Raw genomic sequence first — 20437 nt, forward strand, 5'->3', positions numbered from 1 at the left:
AGGAAGCTGGAGTCAGGAGCAGCTCTGGGACTCAAACCCAGCACGCAGGCATCCCGAGTGGTGTCGTGACTACTGTGCCAAACAACCGCCCCTCCCTTAGCTGGCTTTTAGGTTTCCTTTAGGGACATACGGCCCACTCAGCCCAAACATCACTCTCCCTGGCCTCCCCCGACATGACCTGCTCCCACTCCTACCCCAGCCACCCACGCTTCAGCTATGTGGCACCCATCCCCACGACTGGACACGGCCTTTGCTGAGGTCTGTGGGTTCCTCGTTGACTCCCCGACTGGACTCAAGCTGCAGGACCACACACTGTGCTCGGCTGCAGCCCCAGAGCGGTGCTGGATCTGCAGAGAGAAGGGCTCAACGAGATCTCTCTTTTGAGATGGATAGGAATGTCGATCCCATGTTAGAGACAGGGGACCTGAGACGCAGAGAACGGAAGGGCTCCGAGCCGGGAGGCGGAGGGGCAGGACAGGAGTCCAGTTCTGGGTCCAGGTCCAGGCTTCAGTGTTGCAGTGTCTGAGTTCTTTCCTGAAGGACGTGGAACATTCTGATGCAAACTCCCATCCTGCTCTCCTTATCAGTTGTCCGGCCAGGGCCACCTGTGCAGCCCCAGGGTGTTGGGAACCCTGGCTACTTCCATTGGCAGTGCTGGGAGCTGTGGCCTTGGGCCATGGGAAACTGGGTGCTCTACCACCTGTGCTGGGACTGGGGCCCAGTCCAGCCCCCTCTGCCTGCCTCTGCCCTATATTAGAGCCCAGGCTCTCTCTCTGGTTCCCATAATCTCCAAACTCGCGATGCTCCGGCTGCTGAGCGCCCTCCTGCTTGTGGCCCTTGGTAAGAACCCAGCCCGCGTCTGTGCCCTGTGCTGCCTGGGCCAGGAGCCCTGAGATCTGCTTCCCACCCTGGGTCCTGTGGTCCCCAGCCCCTGCTCCATAGGAGGGGTCTCAGCTCATTCCTGGGGCACGACAGTGGGGGCTTTAGCTTGGTGCTGGGGAGGAGGGGGAGGGGAAGCAGGGGATGGGGCAGCTCAGGAGGACTGGGAGCAGCACCCAGGGCTGGGGAGGGCGACCTTGGTGGGGGCAGTGAACACAGCTGGGTGGTGAAGAGTCTGGCTCTGTGCTCAGACTGCGTGGGATTTCCACTCCCTGCTGAATGCTCCTATTCTCCTCTCATGCTCCCCTCACTCGGCTCCATGGCCTGTGGTCCAGCCTTGTCCTGGTCTCTCAGGCCCACCTCCTCTGAGCAGCCTCCCTTGACTGACAAATCATGGTAACAGATGACATTGAGTGCTTTCTATGTTGTAGATAGAATGCTGACTCTTTTTTTTAAAGATTTATTTATTTATTTGAAAGTCAGAGTTACACAGAGAGAGGAAAAGCAGAGAGAGAGAGAGAGAGAGAGAGAGGTCTTCCATCTGATGGTTCACTCCCCAATTGGCTGCAATGGCTGGAGCTGCGCTGATCCAAAGCCAGGAGCCAGGAGCCTCCTCCTGGCTGCACCCACACAGGTGCAGGGGTCCAAGGACTTGGGCCATCTCCTACTGCTTTCCCAGGCCACAGCAGAGAGCTGGATCAGAAGTGGAGCAGCCAGGTCTCGATCCGGTGCCCATATAGGATGCTGGCACTTCAGGCCAGGGCACTAACCCGCTGTGCCACAGTGCTGGCCCCAAGACTTCTTTCTTAAATTCATCCGTAATCTTCTCACTGCTCCATGATGTCAGTACTATCATTGTCCCTGTTTTACAGATAGGGAAACTGATGCTCTGAGAAGTAGCTCACCCTGGAACAAGGGGCTGCACTGCACTTCCAAGCCTAGGCAGTCTTTCTTCAAAGCTGCCACTCTTTTTTTTTTTTTTTAAAGATTTATTTTTATTTATTTGAAAGAGAGAGAGAGAGAGAGAGAGAAATCTCCTGTCCTCTGGTTCACTCCCCAAATGCCTGCACCAGCCAGGCTGAAGCCAGAAGCCAGTGGACCCAGGTACTTGAGTTAGCAGCTGCCTCTTGGGTGCCCCTCGGCAGTAATTTGGAATAGCGAGTGAATCCGGAACTCAAGCCAGTCATCGGATGTGGGCTGCGTGTGTCTCAATGGACATCTTGACCATGGCACCAAATGCCTACCCCAAAGCCTCCCCCTCTGTGAGAGTGGCCATCACTGTGAGAGGGAGGGCTTACTGGGGGCAGGCACAGTTTAAAAATTTATTTATTTATTTTGAAACTCAGAGTTACTGAGAGAGAGGGAGAGACAGAGAGAGAGAGGTCTTCTAAGTACTGGTTCACTCCTCAAATTGTTGCAATGGCCGGAGCTGGGTCAGGCTGAAGCCAGGGGGCTGGGAGCTTCATCTGGGTCTCCCGTATGGGTGATAGGGGCCCAAACACTTGGGCCATCTTCTGCTGCTTTTCCAGGCCGTTAGCAGGGAGTTAGATCAGAAGTGGAGCAGCAGGGACACAAGCTGGTGCCCATATAGAACGCTGGCATCACAAGTGGTGGTTTTACTGCTACCCCACAATGCCAAACCCCTGGCAGTGTTTTAAGTGTCAACCTCTTCAGTGCTCCCACTGATGGAGGCTGCGTTTTTATCTCCATCCTGGGACTCTGGGAGCCCCTGCTGTAATCCCAGTGCTCACTGTTCACAGGCGGCTACCGAGGGTCAGAGAGCAAAAGGGGCCTGCACGGCTCACACAGCCCGTTTGTGCACAGCTAGGGCTGGGACCTGCCCCCCTTTCCTGCTGGGGACCCTGGGTGACTGTGCCCCTCATCTCCCCTCTCTCCTCTCCAGCCTCGGGCTCTGGCCAACCTTCCCCCCCCTCCAGCCGCGTGGTCAACGGTGAGGACGCGGTCCCCTACAGCTGGCCCTGGCAGGTGAGAGTGGCGCCAGCGGCTCTGATTCCCACTCTGGGCGCTGAGTTTTTTTTTTTTTTAGATTTATTTATTTTTACTTAAAGGCAGAGTTACAGAGAGGCAGAGGCAGAGAGAGAGAGAGAGAGAGAGAGAGAGAGAGAGAGAGAGAGAAGTCTTCCATCTACTGGTTCACTCCCCAGATGGCTGCAATGGCTGGAGCTATGCTGATCCAGAGCCAGGAGCTTCCTCTGGGTCTCCCACACGGGTGCAGGGGCCCAAGGACTTGGGCCATCTTCTACTGCTTTCCCAGGCCACAGCAGAGAACTGGATCTGAAGTGGAGCAGCCGGGACTCAAACCGGCACCCATATGGGATGCCAGCACTGCAGGGGGCAGCCCCATCCACTATGCCACAGTGCTGGCCCCTGGACACTAATTCTGATTGCAAGGCCTCTGGTCCTGACCCCACAGCTTCCTTTCCTGTCCCCACTTCAGCTGCCCAGGGCCGGGAGCCTTGGAACAGTTGGCTTCACATGGAGGTTTTGCCTGTTCCATCTGCAACTCTCACTGGGCTGTTTGCACTTAAAAGCTCAAACTGGGGCCAGGGGAAGGCTGTACACAAGGGGTTGGTGCAGTGAGAGAGGAAGCCAGGCCCTGTGTCAGGGAGGCAGAGTCCGGGGCAGTGATTGCCAGAGCCTTGGATCACAGGACAGGCCCTAAGGTCGGGAGCAGCCGGGAGTGGGGAGTCTCATCAGGGCCGAGAAGGCGGCACCGAGCCCAAAGCTTGCTGTGCTGTGGAGCAGAGCTGCCATTAGCCACACGGGGCTATGCAAATGTAAATTAATTAAATCAAGTAATGTACTTTCAGTTCTTCAGTGCTAGCCACATCCCAAGTGTTCTTGAGCCACCTGGGGCCAGTGGTTCCCACCGTGGACAGCAGAGAGGAGAACCGCTCCTTAGCCCAGAACATTCCATGGGGCAGGGTCAGCGGCGTGTTCTGTGAGGGGCAGAGAGCGGGTGCCGCAGCCGTGTCGGCCACGTGGTTTCTCCAGCAGGGACTCAGCCCCGCCATCGCAGCAGGAAAGCAGCCAGAGAGCGTCCGTGTGTGCGCGAGCGGCCTGTGTGCGTGAACGCTTACGTCCAGCACAGACCATGGGCGCACGGGGCCGGGGGCCACAGCTGTCAACCTTGGTCTCCAGGGAGATCGGGAAACCCTGAATAAGCAGGGGACGGGGAGGGAGGAGAGGACTCGGGGGAGTGGAGCCTCAGGGGACCCGAGAGGCCTGCAGGGCAGAGGGGCAGAGAACGGGGGGGGGGGGGGGGGGGGTCTGAGAGGCCAGAGGGTTGGGAGCTCCCAGCAGACTGAAGGTTTGGGGAAGCCCCAGAAGGCAGGGAACGTTGGAGTCCTCGGGGGGACCACATGGCACTGCATGTCTCATCAGGGGCCACTGTTTCTCAGAATGGCGCCCCCTTGGTTGTGCAGTGCACAACCTACACAGCAGTCCTCACTGTGCGCCTGGGCCTCTCAGACTCTTCCTGGGCCCCCAGGTCTCCCTGCAGTATGAGAGGGACGGGGCCTTCCACCACACGTGCGGCGGGAGCCTCATCAGCCCTGACTGGGTCCTGACTGCCGGCCACTGCATCTCGTGAGTTCCCCTGCTGAGCCCTCCCTGCCCCGGTCTTTGTCTCTGTGCCGGACCCAGGCCGCCCGGGCCAGTGGGTGGCTATGGGGGCTTGGCAGTGAGGCCCAAATGACGTCCAGTCCACCGGCAGGAGCTCCCGGACGTACCAGGTGGTGCTGGGCGAGTACGACCGGGCAGTGACGGAGGGACCCGAGCAGGTGATCCCCATCAATGCTGGGGACCTCTTCGTGCACCCAAAATGGAACTCCTATTGTGTGGCCTGCGGGTGAGTGAGCTCCCAGCTGGGGCCCGGGCTCCTGTGCTCATCCCTCTGTGACCCCCAGCTGCATCTAGGGGACTTCAGGGACAGCGCGGAGGGTAGGCAGCCCAGGCCCAGCCCCCACACACTGAGACCTCAGCACCAACCTCCCTCCCTGCAGAGGGGACACCAGGGCCAGGGAGAGGCAGGAAGCCCCCCACGGCTGCTGGGCTCCGGGGCTCTGCAGCCCAGGACCCCTCGGGCACCTGCCCCAAGTCCAAGGTTTCCTGTGGTCAGCACAGGTCCATCCGGCACAGCTGGGTTCTGGCCCTGGGGACGAAGGAGGAGCACTGGGCAGAGAGTCAGGCCCTGGCAGTCACTCCCTGAGTGGCCTGGGCGTCTGTCCTGCCTGGGCCTCAGTTTCCCCTTGGTCAGAGGGTGACCTGCAGCAGGGCTTCCTGGTGGTGGTGATGGGCGGGGAGGCCCTGCTCAGCCTCACCTGTGTGCTCACCTGTGTGTCTGGGTGGCTCAGCCTTTTCTGTGAGAGGAGCACGGGAGGGGGCGGAACCCTGGGAACCACAGTGCAGGAGGGAGGGGCCACCGTGCAGGTCAGTGATGGAGACCCTGGCCCATCCTGGCGGGGCTCCTGGGGCCGTAGACAGACCAGGAGACCCAGGCAAATGTCTTTCTTGATAGCAAGTAGAGCAGTGGTTTCCAAGGTGTGGTCTGAGTAGTGGCAGCACCAGCAGCCCCTGGGACCCTGTTAGAACTTCAGATCTCAGCCATCCGCCAGGCCACAGCCTCAGAAAGCCCGGGGTGAGCTCCAGAATTCTGTGTGGCTTTAAAAATTTTTACTTATTCAGAAAGGAGAGAGAGAGAGAGAGAGAGATCGAGATCTTCTATCTGCTAGTCTTCCATCTGCTAGTTCCCTCCCCCAGTGCCCACAACTGCCAAGGCTGGGCCAGGCCAAAGTCAGGATCCTGGGGCTGTGCCTGGACCTTCCAAGTGCGTGTTAGTAGCGCAAGCTCTTGAGCCTTCAGCTGCTGCCCCCAAGATGCGCATTAGCAGGAAGCTGGAGTAGGAGTGGAGCCAGGAGCTAGACCCTGGCACTCCCAGATGAAATGTAAGTGTGGCAGATGGCCCCAAATGCTTGCCCCCAAACTGTGTTTCACGCATTCCGGGGTGTTCTGATGCAGCCGGAGCATGGGACCACAGGTGGCCATGGAGGATAATGTTGAAGGCTGAGGGCATGGGCTGAAGCGGCAGGAGGGGAGCTGGGGGGCAGAGGAGCAGTGGGGGTCCCTGTGAGGTGAACACCCAGAAAAGAGGCCCCGGGTGGACCTGGTCCAGGGGGAGGCCCAGGCTCCGCGTGACTCTTCCCTCCCTGCAGCAATGACCTCGCCCTCATCAAGCTGTCGCGCAGCGTGGAGCTGACCCCTGAAGTCCAGCTGGCCCAGCTCCCTCCCGCGGGGGACATCCTGCCCAACGAAGCACCCTGCTACATTAGCGGCTGGGGCCGTCTCTCCAGTATGTGCTGACCAGGGAATGGTGCAAAGGCCTGGGGGCAGTGAGCACATGGTCTTTGGGCTTTTCTCCTTCTGAGCATCTCGGGGGGGGGGGTCTCCTGAGGGTTAGGTCTAGGGACGTAGAGGTGCACAAGGCACCAGGATGGTGGGATTAGTGGAAGGAGGGTCTCCATCAGGCCAGGATGCAATGTGTGCCTGCAACGCCCCACCTCCAGGCCCCTAGTCCTGTCCCTCGGGCCACCGGCTCATTGCTCTCTGTCCCCACAGCTGGCGGGCCACTCCCAGACAAGCTCCAGGAAGCGCTGCTGCCCGTGGTGGACTATGCACACTGCTCCCGCTGGGACTGGTGGGGCTTCACCGTGAAGGAGACCATGGTGTGCGCCGGTGGGGACATCGTCTCTGGCTGCAACGTGAGTCAGCTCCCACCACGCCAGGCGTACAGGGCCAGGTCCTCCGGCCATCCCCAAGGGGGCAAAGGAGGGGTCTCTTCTGCTGGCCAGTCAGACTCCAGGCCAGGCAGGACGTGGGGGAGGTCAGCGCCACGCAGACAGCCCTGACCCTGGCCCCAGCCCCAGGCTCGCCTGACCTGGGGCGGCCACCATCCCTCCTAGGGCTCAGGCGGCCTGGCAGCACAGAAGGGGGCACTGGCACCAGGACCTCCCAAGTCACCCACGCTGTGTTCTGAAGGGATCTGAGCCGTTGTGTTAGAGGCGCGCGTGAGCATCACGTCCATGACTGTGCCACTGGCAGTGGGAGCCGGCGTCTCCCGGGGCTTCTTCTCTGCAGGTGTGGTGCTGAGGTCAGCTCTGTCCCAGCTCATCCCCAGCAGCTCCTGTGGGACAGACCCTGCTCCCCGGCACAGAGGAGCCCTGAGGCTCAAGGTCAACACTGAGGGTGTGGTCTGCAGTCCCCAAGTTCAGGATCCATTCCTGACCCTCAGACGCGGCTCAGCCCCCACCTCCTCTCACTGTTGCAGGGTGACTCTGGGGGACCCCTCAACTGCCCCGCAGCAGATGGCTCCTGGCAGGTGCACGGTGTGGCCAGCTTCGTCTCCTCCCTCGGTTGCAACGCCCTCAAGAAGCCCACGGTGTTCACCCGAGTGTCGGCCTTCATTCCCTGGATCGAGGAGGTGAGGACAGGGCAGCCTGAGGGCTGCAGGGTGGGGGCTGTCCTGAGAGGGCTGGGGCACAGGGGGAGGGGCAAATCCTGGGAGGGGCTGCAGGGGTCCCAGGAGGGCAGTGGGGGCGGGGCCTTGGGGACATTGCAGAGGGCAGGGGATGAGCTCTGCCCTGTGTGGCTCCAGGAATTCGCAGGCTCTGGGTGGAGTTTGCACCTCCTAACTCAGGGAGGGCTTCTCAGGGGTGTGCTCTGGTCTGGTCCTTACTTGTCACAGAGCACAGAGGGCCACGGCGCCCCCTGCTGGGGGAGACGGGAAATGAGCAATAATGGTGAAGGCTGGGAGAGCCAGGGGGAGCTGAGCCCCTTAGTGTCACCTGGGGACGGCTGGTCAGAGAGGGTCAGTGTTGTCCATGGTGACCGCAGTGAGCACCGTATAGACTGGGTCGATGAGCCCCAGGACTGGGATGGGGCCTTGGTTATGGTTTCATCAGGACCCCACAGGGTGGGTGCTGGGATCACCACTCCCATTAGAGAGGGCAAGTCACTCCCCCAGGGCCACACGGAGGTGAGTGGGGGCTGGGAGCTGCCCCAGTTCCACGGACTCCAGAACCTGTCACCCTCACTCCACTCTTCTGTCTTTTCCCAGACCATTGCAAACAACTAGGACCAAGGCCCGGCTGCCCGTGCTGACCCCACGTCCTGTGTAAAGAATAAAGAGCTCTCTCAAGTCCTAGTGGGTCTGTGTCCGTCAGTGACCTCCCCTGGCCGGGTCCTAAACCTGAGAGCTGATTTGCAGATGAGACCAGAGCCCCTCTCCTGGGAGGACCAGGACCACACGAGGCCTGGGAGAAGGAGTGTGATGGGGAGACCGACCCCCTTGGTGTGCCTGGGGCTGGGGGTTCAGAACCTGGACTTCCAGTGTGGAAACTGAGGCAGAACCAGGCAAGCTGGGACAAGTAGGTCAGCCCGGGGTAGAGCCCCACAGAGAGCAGTGGCTTCTCCATGCAGGCACAAAACACAGTGACATCTGCAGAGAGACTGAGCCGGCACCCTCTCGGGAGGCTGGTGACAGAGTGGAAGGACCAGGGGTTCTGCCTCCACTGGCTGGCAGGAGGAAGGCTGTGGTCATTCGTGCACTCAGTACCATTGATTCCTTATTTCAGAGGAGGGCTCCGGGGGGGGGGGGAGGGACAGGTGGGTTCATTAGTTAACGAGAAGTGAGCATGGCAGAGGCCTTCAGCGAACACTGACCAGCTGCCTGCCCCTGGCACGCTCCAGGCTGGGAGTCCAGAGGTGAGAGGGAGACCCTGGGCTGCAGGGCGAGGAGCCAGGCACAGGTACAGGGACACAGGTGCAGGGCAGCACACAGGCCCGAGCACAGCAAGGGGTCATGGAGGTGAGAGCGCCCTCTGCTGTGCAGGTGGAAGAAACACGCACGGCCCAGTCCCTGCAGCTCCTGTTCCTCCTGAACCCCCCAGAGTGAAGCACGGCCCAGCAAGGACACGCGTCAATCACTGTCAGTGTTAGTGTGTCCCACTGTTCCCTCCTCTGGCGTTATCCTTCCAGGGGAGCAGGTGTTTAGCCCAGCCCAGTGTTGCATCAGAGGCCTGAATTCAGTTCCCGGCTCTGGATCCCGACACCACCTTCCCGCTAATGCAGACCCTAGGAGGGAGCGCTGGCTCAAGTTGCTGGGCATCTGCCGCTCACCTGGGAGACCTGGGTTTTGTTCTTGGCTACTGGCCCAACTCAAGCCATCCAGGGTGTTTGAGGAGTGAACCAGGGGATGCGCACTTTCTCTGCCTCTCAAACTTAAGGAAAAGTTTAAATAAAAATTATGTTTTCATTTTTGCAAAGGTAAACAGCCACAACGTGGAAAACATCATAGCTGAAGCCTCAGTAGGTACCTGCCCTTCAGAATTGCCGAATATCACATTTGCCTTCATATTTACAAAATAATGGTGATCGTGGCCGTGGAGCCCCTTGGTGCTCTTCCCAGAGGTCCTTGCGTGGTGGCCGTGGGACTGTGCACCAGGCGTCACCACTCCTCCTCATGGGCATGGAATCAGATGGCTCTTCCTGCCCCCTTGAAGTCCATGGTGGCAGGTGGCAGGTGGCTTACTTTGGCCAAGGTGAGCTGGACAGACAGGGTGATTTGCAAGCTGTCATTCCCTCTGTCGTCTGCTGGCTGAGGACCAGCTGGGACCCAGGGTGTGAGGCCATGGAGCCTCCCCAGGCCCCTGCTGGCTGGGTAGCACAGCAGAGACCAAATTCTTCAGTCATCACCATCAAGGTTTGGGCGTTGTCTGTTATGGGAGCATGGACCTACCCTATCCTGATTGATAAAACAGGACTGGGTCATCCTTCCCTTCCACACGGGTGTATGTTCGGCACATGTCTAAGTACCCACAACAACATGCCACGGTGGTCTGGTTTTAGAATAAGCTTGGCTTCATGGGGAGTGGGCTGTCTTTCCTGTGACCTTAGGCGTCTGGGGTCTCTCCCTGTCCCTAGCTCACGGCTGCAGGTTTGTGCCCCTTGTAGGACACCACCAGTTCTCTCTCTTCCCCCTGAGAGCAGGGCTCATCTCCTGTGGTTAGACAGTGCTTCCGCCGTGTCCTTGGACGCGCGTCCAGTGCACCTGTGTGAGAGCTCCAAGAAGTGCGACGGCGCCCTCTCACCTGCACCAGTGGCCACATCGCTCTCCAAAGGGGACTGAATCAACATCATTTTGTTGTAAAGATTTATTTACTTTATTTATTTGAAAGAGTTACACACACACACACACAGAGAGAGAGAGAGAGAGAGAGAGGTCTTCCCTCTGCTGGTCCACTCCCAAATGGCCACAATAGCCAGAGCTGAACAGATCCAAAGGCAGGAGCCAGGCACTTTCCCCAGGTCTCCAATGCAGGTACAGGGACCCAAGGACTTGAACCACCTTCTACTGCTTTCCCAGGCCTTAGCAGGAAACTGGATTGGAAGTGGAGAAGCGGTGCCTATATGGGATGCTGACACAGCAGGCCAGGCTTTAACCTGCTGTGCCACAGCGCAGGTCCCAACAACACTTCTTACATTTCCCTGTTCTGTATTTTCTCACCACTGCCCTCAACATATGAAGAATTGATCCCTAATCTTCTCCTAAAGTCACTCCTAGCGCCTCAATCTTTCCTACACAACTCTCTTCCAGCCATTACCCGCACTGCAGCTCTTCTTCCAGAGATGGGTCCTGGGAGGGTTTTCCCAAATAGCTTCAGGATGAAGGCAGGGAGATGTGGCCAGGAGGTGGGCCGGCAGTGGACCTCCCACCCAGTCTCGGGGCGGGCTGGGAACTGCTGTGTCCCCTTCTCACCACACGGGGCAACAGAGAGTCAGGAAGTCTTGACCAGAGCCGCCAGCACTTGAATCGACATTTCAATTTTCCTTTTAAAGAATCTTCGGGTGTCAACAGTTCAAATCTTTTAGATAACATCTAGCCAATAACTTAATTTTCAAGTAATGTCACTGCCAGCAAGCTTTTGCCTTTGTTGTCCAAATCATGAAAAGCCAACAGACAATTTTTTGAAAAGGCACAATGCCAGTCCTTCACTTCCCTTTTAAAAATGATGGAGACAAGCACAGGAATACTGCTGTGTGTCCTGCTTCCCATGTTGGATTGTTCTCTCCTTTTTAATTCTATCTATTATTATTGGCAGACACTTGGTTTTATTTATGTGAGCCCTTTGACACTTAATCCTATCTTTATGATCAGTTATGAACTTAAACTGATCACTCTAACTAGTAAGATGGCATTGATAGCTGCCAACTTAATGGGATTTGGAATCCCACGGAGTGCAAGCTTTCTTTCTCACCTGCTGGCTCCACCCCTAAATGCCTGCAATGGTTGGGGATGGTCGTGGTTGAAGCTGGAAGCTGAGAACTCAACCCAGGTCTCCCCCATGGGTGGCAGGAGCCCGGTCACTTGAGCCATCACCGCTGCCTTCCAAGGTCTGCACTGGCAGGAAGCTGGAGTCGGGAGCGTAGCAAAGTATTAAACCCAGGAACTCCAATGAGCGTTGTATGAATCTTTTTTTAAAGATTTATTTATTTATTTATTTGAATCTCAGAGTTATAGAGGGACAGAGGCAGAGAGAGAGAGAGAGAGGAAAAGAGAGAGAGAGAGCGAGGTTTTTCATCCACTGGTTCACTCCCTAAATGGTCACAATGGCAGGAGGTGGGCTGATCCAAAGCCAGGAACCAGGAGCCCCTACCAAGTCTTCCACACAGGTGCAGGGCCCAAGCACTTGGACAATCTTCTACTGCTTTTCTAGGCCATAGCAGAGAGCTGGATAAGTGTGGAGCAGGGGCTGGCACTGTGGCATAGTGGGTAAAGCCGGCGCCTGCAGTGCCAGCATCCCTTATGGGCACCGGTTCAAGCAGCCGAGACATGAAACGGCACCATATGGGATGCCAGCACTGCAGGCGGTGGCTTAACCCGCTATGCCACAGCGCCGGCCCCACGAAGCTTGAATTTCACGTGGCTGGTCTGAAGTCAGCTTGGTGGTTTCTTCCACTAAAAACACTATAGCAGCAACTACCCATAGGCATGCAGGCCACCACGCAGCCACTGAGTCTAGTTGCCTGAAAAGTAAGGGACATGTCATGGCATAGCAGGTTAAACTGCACCTGTGACATGTGCATCCCACGTGGGCACCCTTTAGAGTCCCAGCTGCTCCACTTCCAATCCAGCTCCCTGCGAATGTCGTGAGAAAGCAGCAGAAGATGAACCAAGTGCTTGGGCCCCTGCTTGATATGGGGGACCCAGATGAAGGCTCTGTTTGCCTGACCCAGTCCTGGTAACTGCAGGCATCTGCGGAGTCAAACACCAGATGGAAGATCTCTCTCTGTGCCTCTCCTTCTCTCTCTGTAGTTGTGCCTGCAATATAGACATCTCAGAAAAGAGTAAAGCAGGCCACAGGTCATGAAAGTGGACCCAATTTCTGAGTGAACACACCTAGAGTTATTCCCTATTTCTCTGCTACAAGAATGAACAGCTTGTCCAAGCTTGGAGTTCTTAGTGCCAGAGCTCCTGGTAACAGCTCTTTAATCCACTGGCGGCCTCCCGTCATTCCCCTGTCCTATTAAGTGGGTCTGTGTCAGGGCCCTTTAAAGCCTGATATGAGAGTTTGACTATCTACCCAAGTCCTGGAAGCTATATTCTACAAAAACTGGCCATTCTTAGGAGTGCACCTAGCTGTTTCTTTGCCGTGGCCCTGCACATACTATAGTTCCCACACTCTGCAGTGAGAAGCCATGGTTTTCTGGGATCAGACAATTCCCTAAACAGTTTACCTCCTGTTTAGAAATTTGGACTTTGGGGAAACTCCGTATCCCTGCTTTCCAAAAAAATCCGAGGCCTGGAAGGCATTTTCATCTAAGTCCTCCTTGGATGGGCCACAAATGAGAATCTGCATTTTGGAGGATGGCCCCAGTCTTCAACTGGAGCTCTCTGAGTTCCTTTGCAAATGTGTGGACAAATAAGAACTGTTTTGAAGACTTGAGGAAGAACTGTCCAAGTATGAGTTACTTTTGAGTGTGGATTAGTACATTCAAAGGCAAATAAATACTGGTATTCTGGGCTTAATGGTGTGAAGAAGGAAGTATCTTTTAAGTCTAGGACTGTGTACCAGGAGGTGCCTTCAGGGTTCTGTGTTAATGTCATTTAAGGACTTGGTAGAATAGGGTGAAGTGGAATAACTAATAGTCCTTAGGTCTCGAACTGTTCTATATTTTCCATTTAACTTTTTTTAAAAAAATTGTTTATTTATTTGAGAGGTAGAGTTACAGATAGTGAGAGGGCGAGACAGGGAGAAAGGTATTCCATCTGCTGGTTCATTCCCCAAATGGCCACAATGGCCAGAGCTGTGCCAATCCAAAACCAGGAGCCAGGAGCTTCCCCCGGTCTCCCAAGTGGGTTCAAGGGCCCAAGCACGTGGACCATCTTCTACTGTTTTCCCAGGCCATAGCAGAAAGTTGGATCAGAAGTGGAGCAGCCGGGACTAGAACGGCACCTATATAGGATGCCAGTGCCACAGGTGGAAGATTAGCCTACTGCGTCACAGTGCTGGCCCCCCATTTAACTTTAAAGGAGGCAGAATTGGGGCATTACAGGTAGACTGACACAGAGCCAGCTTTGAGAATCTTCCTAGTGAAGGGTTGGAGCCCCCACCCAGCTTCCAGTTTTGTGGGTTACTGATTCTGAAGAGGCCTTTGTCAGGCACAGCATGTGAAGCCTGTCTAAGTATCCCCTGACCCCTGACTTGAGGGTCTACTCTGTCTCTTATTTCATCTGGAAGGTCATCCAGGCTGGGGTCTGCCTCTGTGCTCATTAACATAGCAAACAACTGAGACTTAGGAGCAATTAGGGATGAAAGCAAATCTCTTTCAAGGAAAGAGATGGACTTGTAGACATTACCCAGAATTGGTGAGATTAGGGCATCTTCTATTGGACACACTAAAGCAGATCTGTGAGCGCGAGGTTAACATCGACTCATAATAATACAATTTTTGGAGATAGGAGTCCTGTGTAGGACATTAGGAAACTGACTCCCATGTCCATTAAAGACGAACACCTTACCTACGATGTTGGTGACCCCTGGGGCTCCTGACATGAGAAGCCCAGGCTGTGGACGCCTCCCGAGTCCTCACGCCCCTCGGCCTTAAGGCAAGGCCACGAGGGACAGGGGCTCTTTCCTCCTTCAGAGGAGGGGAGAGGCCCGCTTACAACGGCCACGTTTCTGACACTGGAATCATGGACGGCAAGAGGTGTCCTACACGGAGGAGCACCTGGGCCTGTGTCTCAGCTTCTGCACCTGACCCTCTCCTGGGATCTTTCCTGCCAGGCCTGGATGTCCGCTGGGCTGAGACCGAGCCACTGCACAACGTTTAAAGCAGCTGCTACCCTATGAGCCTGCTGTCTGGTCGCCTCTAACACCTGAAATGCTGTTTTTGCCATCTGGCTCATGGGTGTCTGGGGCCTCATGGCGTTTCTGAAACTGTGCCTTTAGCGGTGATTCCGAAGGAATGGAGTAGAATCAGCCATGGCTGAACATCTCTGCAGAACCTGAGAAGAAAAAAATATTCATAGCTCCCCACAAGCCCGGCTGTGTTTAGGGACCTGGCTCGAAGGCCTTGCATTAGGACACATTTGGTATCCCAAGATCTCCCTTTTGCCTCCTCCCCCATGTGGTTTTTCCTCTCCTAGCCTGCTACAGGGCTCCATGCAAGCTGATCTAGATGGGGGGTGTTTTCCCAGACAGAAGATAGAATGAATTGGCCGGCGCCGCGGCTCAATAGGCTAATCCTCCGCCTTGTGGCGCCGGCACACCGGGTTCTAGTCCCGGTCGGGGCGCCGGATTCTGTCCCGGTTGTCCCTCTTCCAGGCCAGCTCTCTGCTGTGGCCCGGGAGTGCAGTGGAGGATGGCCCAAGTACTTGGGCCCTGCACTCCATGGGAGACCAGGAGAAGCACCTGGCTCCTGCCATTGGATCAGCGCGGTGCGCCGGCCGCAGCGCACTGGCCGCGGCGGCCATTGGAGGGTGAACCAACGGCAAAGGAAGACCTTTCTCTCTGTCTCTCTCTCTCTCACTGTCCACTCTGCCTGTCAAAAAAAAAAAAAAAAAAAAAAGATAGAATGAATTGTCTGGGACCCGAAATATTTTCCAGGGTCTTTTCGCCGCTGAGTTAGGACTCCTGGCCTCTAGGGGGCACTGTTGTACTTAAGGCTCTAGTAAGGCCGATGAGGCTCTGGGCCTGGGCCTGAGATTCATGTCTCAGGGCCTTTTCTGGTGCCTCAGCCGTATTTGGGGCCTGCGCCCCCTAGGGCTTCTAGCCTTCCTCCCGCTCCCAGTAAGCATCGAGGTGGAGTTGGCAAGCTGCATTGCTGGTTTGAATATGGAAAAGCCTGAGGCCAAAGCCTGAAATGAAACCTAATTTTGCCACATGGACTCTGGCAGTGTTGGCTCAGTGCTAGGTGCCAACCTGTCTCACAGGCGGCACGAACTCCAGCAACATCCTGTGGCCACACACTGACACCCATGTGTCGTGGCCAAGTGGCTGTGGGCTGCCGTTCTCTATGTCACTGGCAGCATTGCCCGAACTCTCACAGCCTGTCCCCATTCTGGCCTGCAACTATTAGCATCAAGAAGAAGAAAATACAGATTTTTGGGGGGCCAGCGCTGTGGTGCAGTGGGTTAACACCCTGGCCTGAAGCACCAGAATCCCATATGGGCGCCAGTTCTACTCCCGGCTGCTCCTCTTCCGATCCAGCTCTCTGCTGTGACCTGGGAAAGCAGTGGAAGATAGCCCAAGTCCTTGGGCTCCTGCACCCATCTGGGAGACCCAGAAGAAGCTCCTGGCTCCTGGCTTCGGTTCAGCTCAGCTCTGGCCATTGCGGCCATCTGGGGAGCAAAGCAGTGGATGGTAGACCTCTCTCTCTGTGTTTACCTCTCTCTGTAACTCTGTTTTTCAAATAAATAAAATAAAATAAATAAAATTAAATTAAAAAGTTGCCATTAAAAAAAAGAAAATATTGATTTGCTCCAGTAGACAGATTTCAGTGTCTGCAGCAGCTAGGAAAACCACATAGCTCATTTACAGAAATGTAAATTCAGCGCCCACTGCTGTTCCTGGGGGACAAGGCCTTGTTTTCTTGTCTGGGGACCCGGAATTTGAGCCCAATTCTTAGCCCTAGGCAGGCAGTGCCGATTTACACACAGCTGGGCTTGCTTTCAGCCTATCCACACTGCTTCAACTCGATGGCACCTAAATCCCACACTTCCCCAGCTCCTGTGATTAATCTTGTTTCTTCATCATCTTTGGTGCATGCCACATTTTTTTTCTGGTGTAGTGTCTCTGCTGCTGGCTCAAGTTAATAAACCTGACTTTATTAAACTATAATTGTGGGGCCGGCGCTGTGGTGCAGTGGGTTAACGCCCTGGCCTGAAGCACTGACATCCCATATGGGCGCCAGTTCATGTCCTGGCTGCTCCACTTCTGATCCAGCTCTCTGCTGTGGCCTGGGAAAGCAGTGGAAGATGGCCCAGGTCCTTGGGCCCCTGCACCTGTGTGGGAGTCCTGGAAGAAGCTCCTGGCTCCTGGCTTCGGATCAGCGCAGCTCCGGCCATTGCAGACTATTGGGGAGTGAACCATCAGATGGAAGACCACTCTCTCTCTCTCTCCCTCTCCTCTCTCTGTGTAACTCTGATTTTTCAAATAAATAAGTAAATCTTTAAAAAAAAAAAAAAGGAGACACCACAATATTTAAAAAAAAAATGAATAAACTATAACTGGACCCCCGGTGCTCTCTCTCAGATGGGCTTTATCATAAGTGCTGACTCACTGCGGGCTGAGCTCCGAGAGTGTCCGTGCTGCTCCTTTTATGTCCAGAGTGCAGGTGGGCAAACGGCAGCTCAGAGTGGGAAAGCTGCCTGGGCTGTCCCCAGAGCTCCACGCAGCTGGAAGAACAGAGGGCTAGGACAGCCAAAAGAGCACCAAGGATCAAAATCATTGAGATTTGGTCACCTCCGTCTAGTGGGACGCACCCAGGTGGCTGATCCCCTGCTTTCTCCGGCTTCCACCCGGGTCATGGCTTCCAATTCAAGCAGGATGCTGGGGACCTGGGTCCCTGAGGCCGGTAGCCCTTTCTCTGACTCTAGGAGGAGTGAGGCTCTTACCCTGGCCTCCCCAAGCCATGTCCCAGCTCCCTCTCTCCCTCTGCTGTGGCCCCCTCATGGGTGGACGTTCCCGCCCATGCACACAACCCACTGTGAGAGGGTCATCTGGTGGTAGCAGCCCTGGGAGCAAGGAGGCCCTGCCAGTGGGCTCAGCACCTCTACTGGTGGCCTTGGCCTTGGCTCTCCCTTCAGCCAAGGTGAGGGAGGGCTCCATTCTGCAGCCTGGAAATTCACCTCTGGTCAGCCTGGGCCTCTGCGCCAGCGCCATGTGCTGGGAGGAGTTGGGCATGTTAGGTTTAGGCTGTGGGCCCCAAGAAGGTGTGGAGATGACAGCTCAAGGCAGAAAAGTCTTTTATTCTAGAAAGGACACACTGTGAGGTCTGAAGTGAGGGCTCAACCTGTCTGAGTAGTGGGCAGTGTCCACCAGTGTCCCTTTAAGCTACTGGTCAGTAATTGGCAACTGCTGGCCGCAATGAGGAGCAATTTGGACACTCAGCTGTTGCTGTCCTGATGTTTGGAGTGAACCAGGGGAGGCGCTTGTAAAAGTTATCAGTGGGAGGCCGGTGCCGCAGCTCACTAGGCTAATCCTCCGCCTTGCGGCGCTGGCACACCGAGTTCTAGTCCCGGTCGGGGCGCCAGATTCTGTCCTGGTTGCCCCTCTTCCAGGCCAGCTCTCTGCTATGGCCCGGGAAGGCAGTGGAGGATGGCCCAAGTGCTTGGGCCCTGCACCCGCATGGGAGACCAGGAGAAGCACCTGGCTCCTGGCTTCGGATCAGTGTGATGAGCTGGCCGCAGTGGCCATTGGAGGGTGAACCAACGGCAAAAAGGAAGACCTTTCTCTCTGTCTCTCTCTCTCTCACTATCCACTCTGCCTGTAAAAAAAAAAAAAAAGTTATCAGTGGGGCAGCAGAATGCCCCCCCCCCCCATTTGGAGTGAGCTAACTTACTGGGGGCAGGCTGTCTTTTTTTTTTTTTTTTAATTTAAGGTATACAAACTTGGTGCATTTCATAGATACAAATTTAGAAACAGTGATTCTTCCCACCCTACCTCCCTCTCACCTACACTCTTATCCTTCTTCCTTCTCCCTCCCCTATTACCATTCTTATTTTTTACTAAGATCTATTTTCAATTAAATTTTTAAAAAAGATTTTATTTATTTGAGAGGTAGAGCTACAGACAGAGAGAGGTAGAGACAGAGAGAGAGGTCTTCTATCCGCTGGTTCACTCCCCAGTTGGCCGCAATGGCTGGAGCTGGGCCAGTCGGAAGCCGGGAGCCAGGAGCTTCTTCCACGTCTCCCACGCGGGTGCAGGGGCCCAAGGACTTGAGCCGTCTTCTACTGCTTTCCCAGGCCATAGCAGAGAGCTGGATTGAAGAGGAGCAACCGGGACTAGAACCGGCGCCCATATGGGTTACTGGCGCTGCAGGTGGAGGATTAACCTACTGCACCACGGTGCTGGTCCCAAGTGAAAGGTCTTTGTAGAATGTGGATTCCAGGGTTTGGCTTGACAGCCAGTCCTTTATATGAGTTTTAGAGTGCCAGGGCACAGACCCACTTAATTGGACAGGATAACGACAGGAGGCTTTCCAAAGGATTAAAGAGCTGTTAGCAGAAGCTTTGGCACTAAGAACCCCCAAGTTGGACAAAGTCCGTCTGTTAGCAGCAGAGAAGCGAGGAATAGCTCTGGGAGCACTCACTCAGAAATTGGGTCCCCTTTCATGGCTAGTGGCCTAGTTTTCTAAGCAACTGGATTCAGTGGCTACAGCATGGCCTGCGTGTTTAGGGCAGTGGCTGTGGCAGAACTTGCAGTTAATCATAGTCTTAAAACACTCTGGCCAAGCTTTGCCAAGAGAATCCAGAATCACGGCTTAAGCTATCGCCTTTTGCCTCCGTACGAGGAAAGCAATCAAGGCTAGGAGACCCTTTCTCACCTCTGACATCCTCTTTGGTTGATACCCAGCATCAAACAAAACATCTTGTTGATCTCCATCTCCGCCAGGCACGCAGGGCTCTGATGTGGTGTTGTAACCAAGTTCCCCAGAGCCAGATTGAAAGGCCACAAACGAGCAATCTCCACAGGCTAAATAATTCTGTGACCCACTTGGGAAGCAGGATCCCCGTGTGACCTGTTACAGCCTAGACAAAGGGGGTTTTTCTAGGTGCTACTTAGCGCTCCTGCAGTTAAACTACAGGGCATCTCCAGGCGGGGACATCTGTCAAGAATTAAACATTTACCGCTTGAGTTTTCCCGGGTGCACACAGAGGGTAACTCTGCCTACTCCTGCGACACAATTGAAAACCTTAAATACCTCTCCAGAAAGGACAAAGATTAGCCTCTCCTTTGTCTGTAAAGGCTGTTTGTTACACTTTATGGCAGACATGGTGTACCTACTTCTTCTCTTGGTGTTCTCTGGAAGGTGCCGTTGGCAGAAACAACTCCCTGATGAGCACCTGCATGATAACAGGGAACACGCGGCTGGGCTTCAGGAAGTCGCTTTGAGGATCTGTGTATTTCCTTGAGCAGCTTGACTGGGACTTGAGGCCACATTTTACACGTGCTCAGGAGCGCAGGGGTGTCGGTGCTCAAGTTAAAGAAGTCGCGGACAGGCGACCCACACTGGAGTCCGTACGGGTAGAAGAAGCAGAGCGCTGCAGTCCCTAGCGGCATCTATAGCATTTATCCAGCAACGTTATGCCCACAAGAAGAGCCACTGGACGGTTACACTCAGACTAAACAGTTCTATTATTCGGGTAAGGAACCCTCACAGTTTCCACTAGCTGGAAAACCGTATAAACCATTCTCCCTTTCCTGAGAGGCATCAGTACTTGTCTCGTTCATTATGCTCATCCTGATTGACAAAACTGTTGTAGAGTTTGACATTTTTCTGAAAAATGATGTCATGCAGGGACCATGGCCACTGACATTAACTGACAACAATCTTCCAGCTCTTGATAGGTACCCACTGCGTTAGAATAGCAAAGGGAGAGATGAGATGTTGCTGACAGAGAGGGTCCTGTCCCCTCTGCCACTGGATTAGATAGGCAAAGATTTCTGTACCCAGGATAGACAAGCCTTACATGGTCAGTGCAAAGAAGCTCCAGAAGATGAGCCTTCCCCAGGTGGAATTCCAGGTGGAATTCTAGGTTCCTGGCTTCAGCCTGACCCAGTCTGAGCCATTATTGCTATTTGGGGAATGAATCAGCAAAAGAAAGATCTCTCTCTCTCTCTCTCTCTCTCCTCTTTGTATGTCTCGTCTCCTTTATCATTCTGGCTTACAAAAAATATTTAACAGAGAAAAAAAGAATATACTTTCGTGGGAACAGGTGTTCAGGCCAGTGAGTAATACGCCCCTGTCTTAGTAC

At 55.0% G+C, this 20437-nt stretch overlaps 1 protein-coding gene across 1 annotated transcript; it reads left to right on the forward strand.

The window, feature by feature from the left end:
* The first annotated feature begins 800 nt into the window (after positions 1-800).
* On the forward strand, positions 801-8032 carry CELA3B (chymotrypsin like elastase 3B). The gene is made up of 8 exons (XM_062193150.1): positions 801-840; positions 2783-2865; positions 4391-4488; positions 4616-4750; positions 6114-6250; positions 6517-6659; positions 7226-7378; positions 8015-8032. Exons 1-8 carry the CDS (start codon positions 801-803, stop codon positions 8030-8032), a joined length of 807 nt encoding a protein of 268 aa, XP_062049134.1.
* The last annotated feature ends 12405 nt before the right edge of the window (positions 8033-20437 follow it).

The sequence above is a fragment of the Lepus europaeus genome, chromosome 5, assembly GCF_033115175.1.
Source record: "Lepus europaeus isolate LE1 chromosome 5, mLepTim1.pri, whole genome shotgun sequence".
Lineage (NCBI taxonomy): Eukaryota > Metazoa > Chordata > Mammalia > Lagomorpha > Leporidae > Lepus > Lepus europaeus.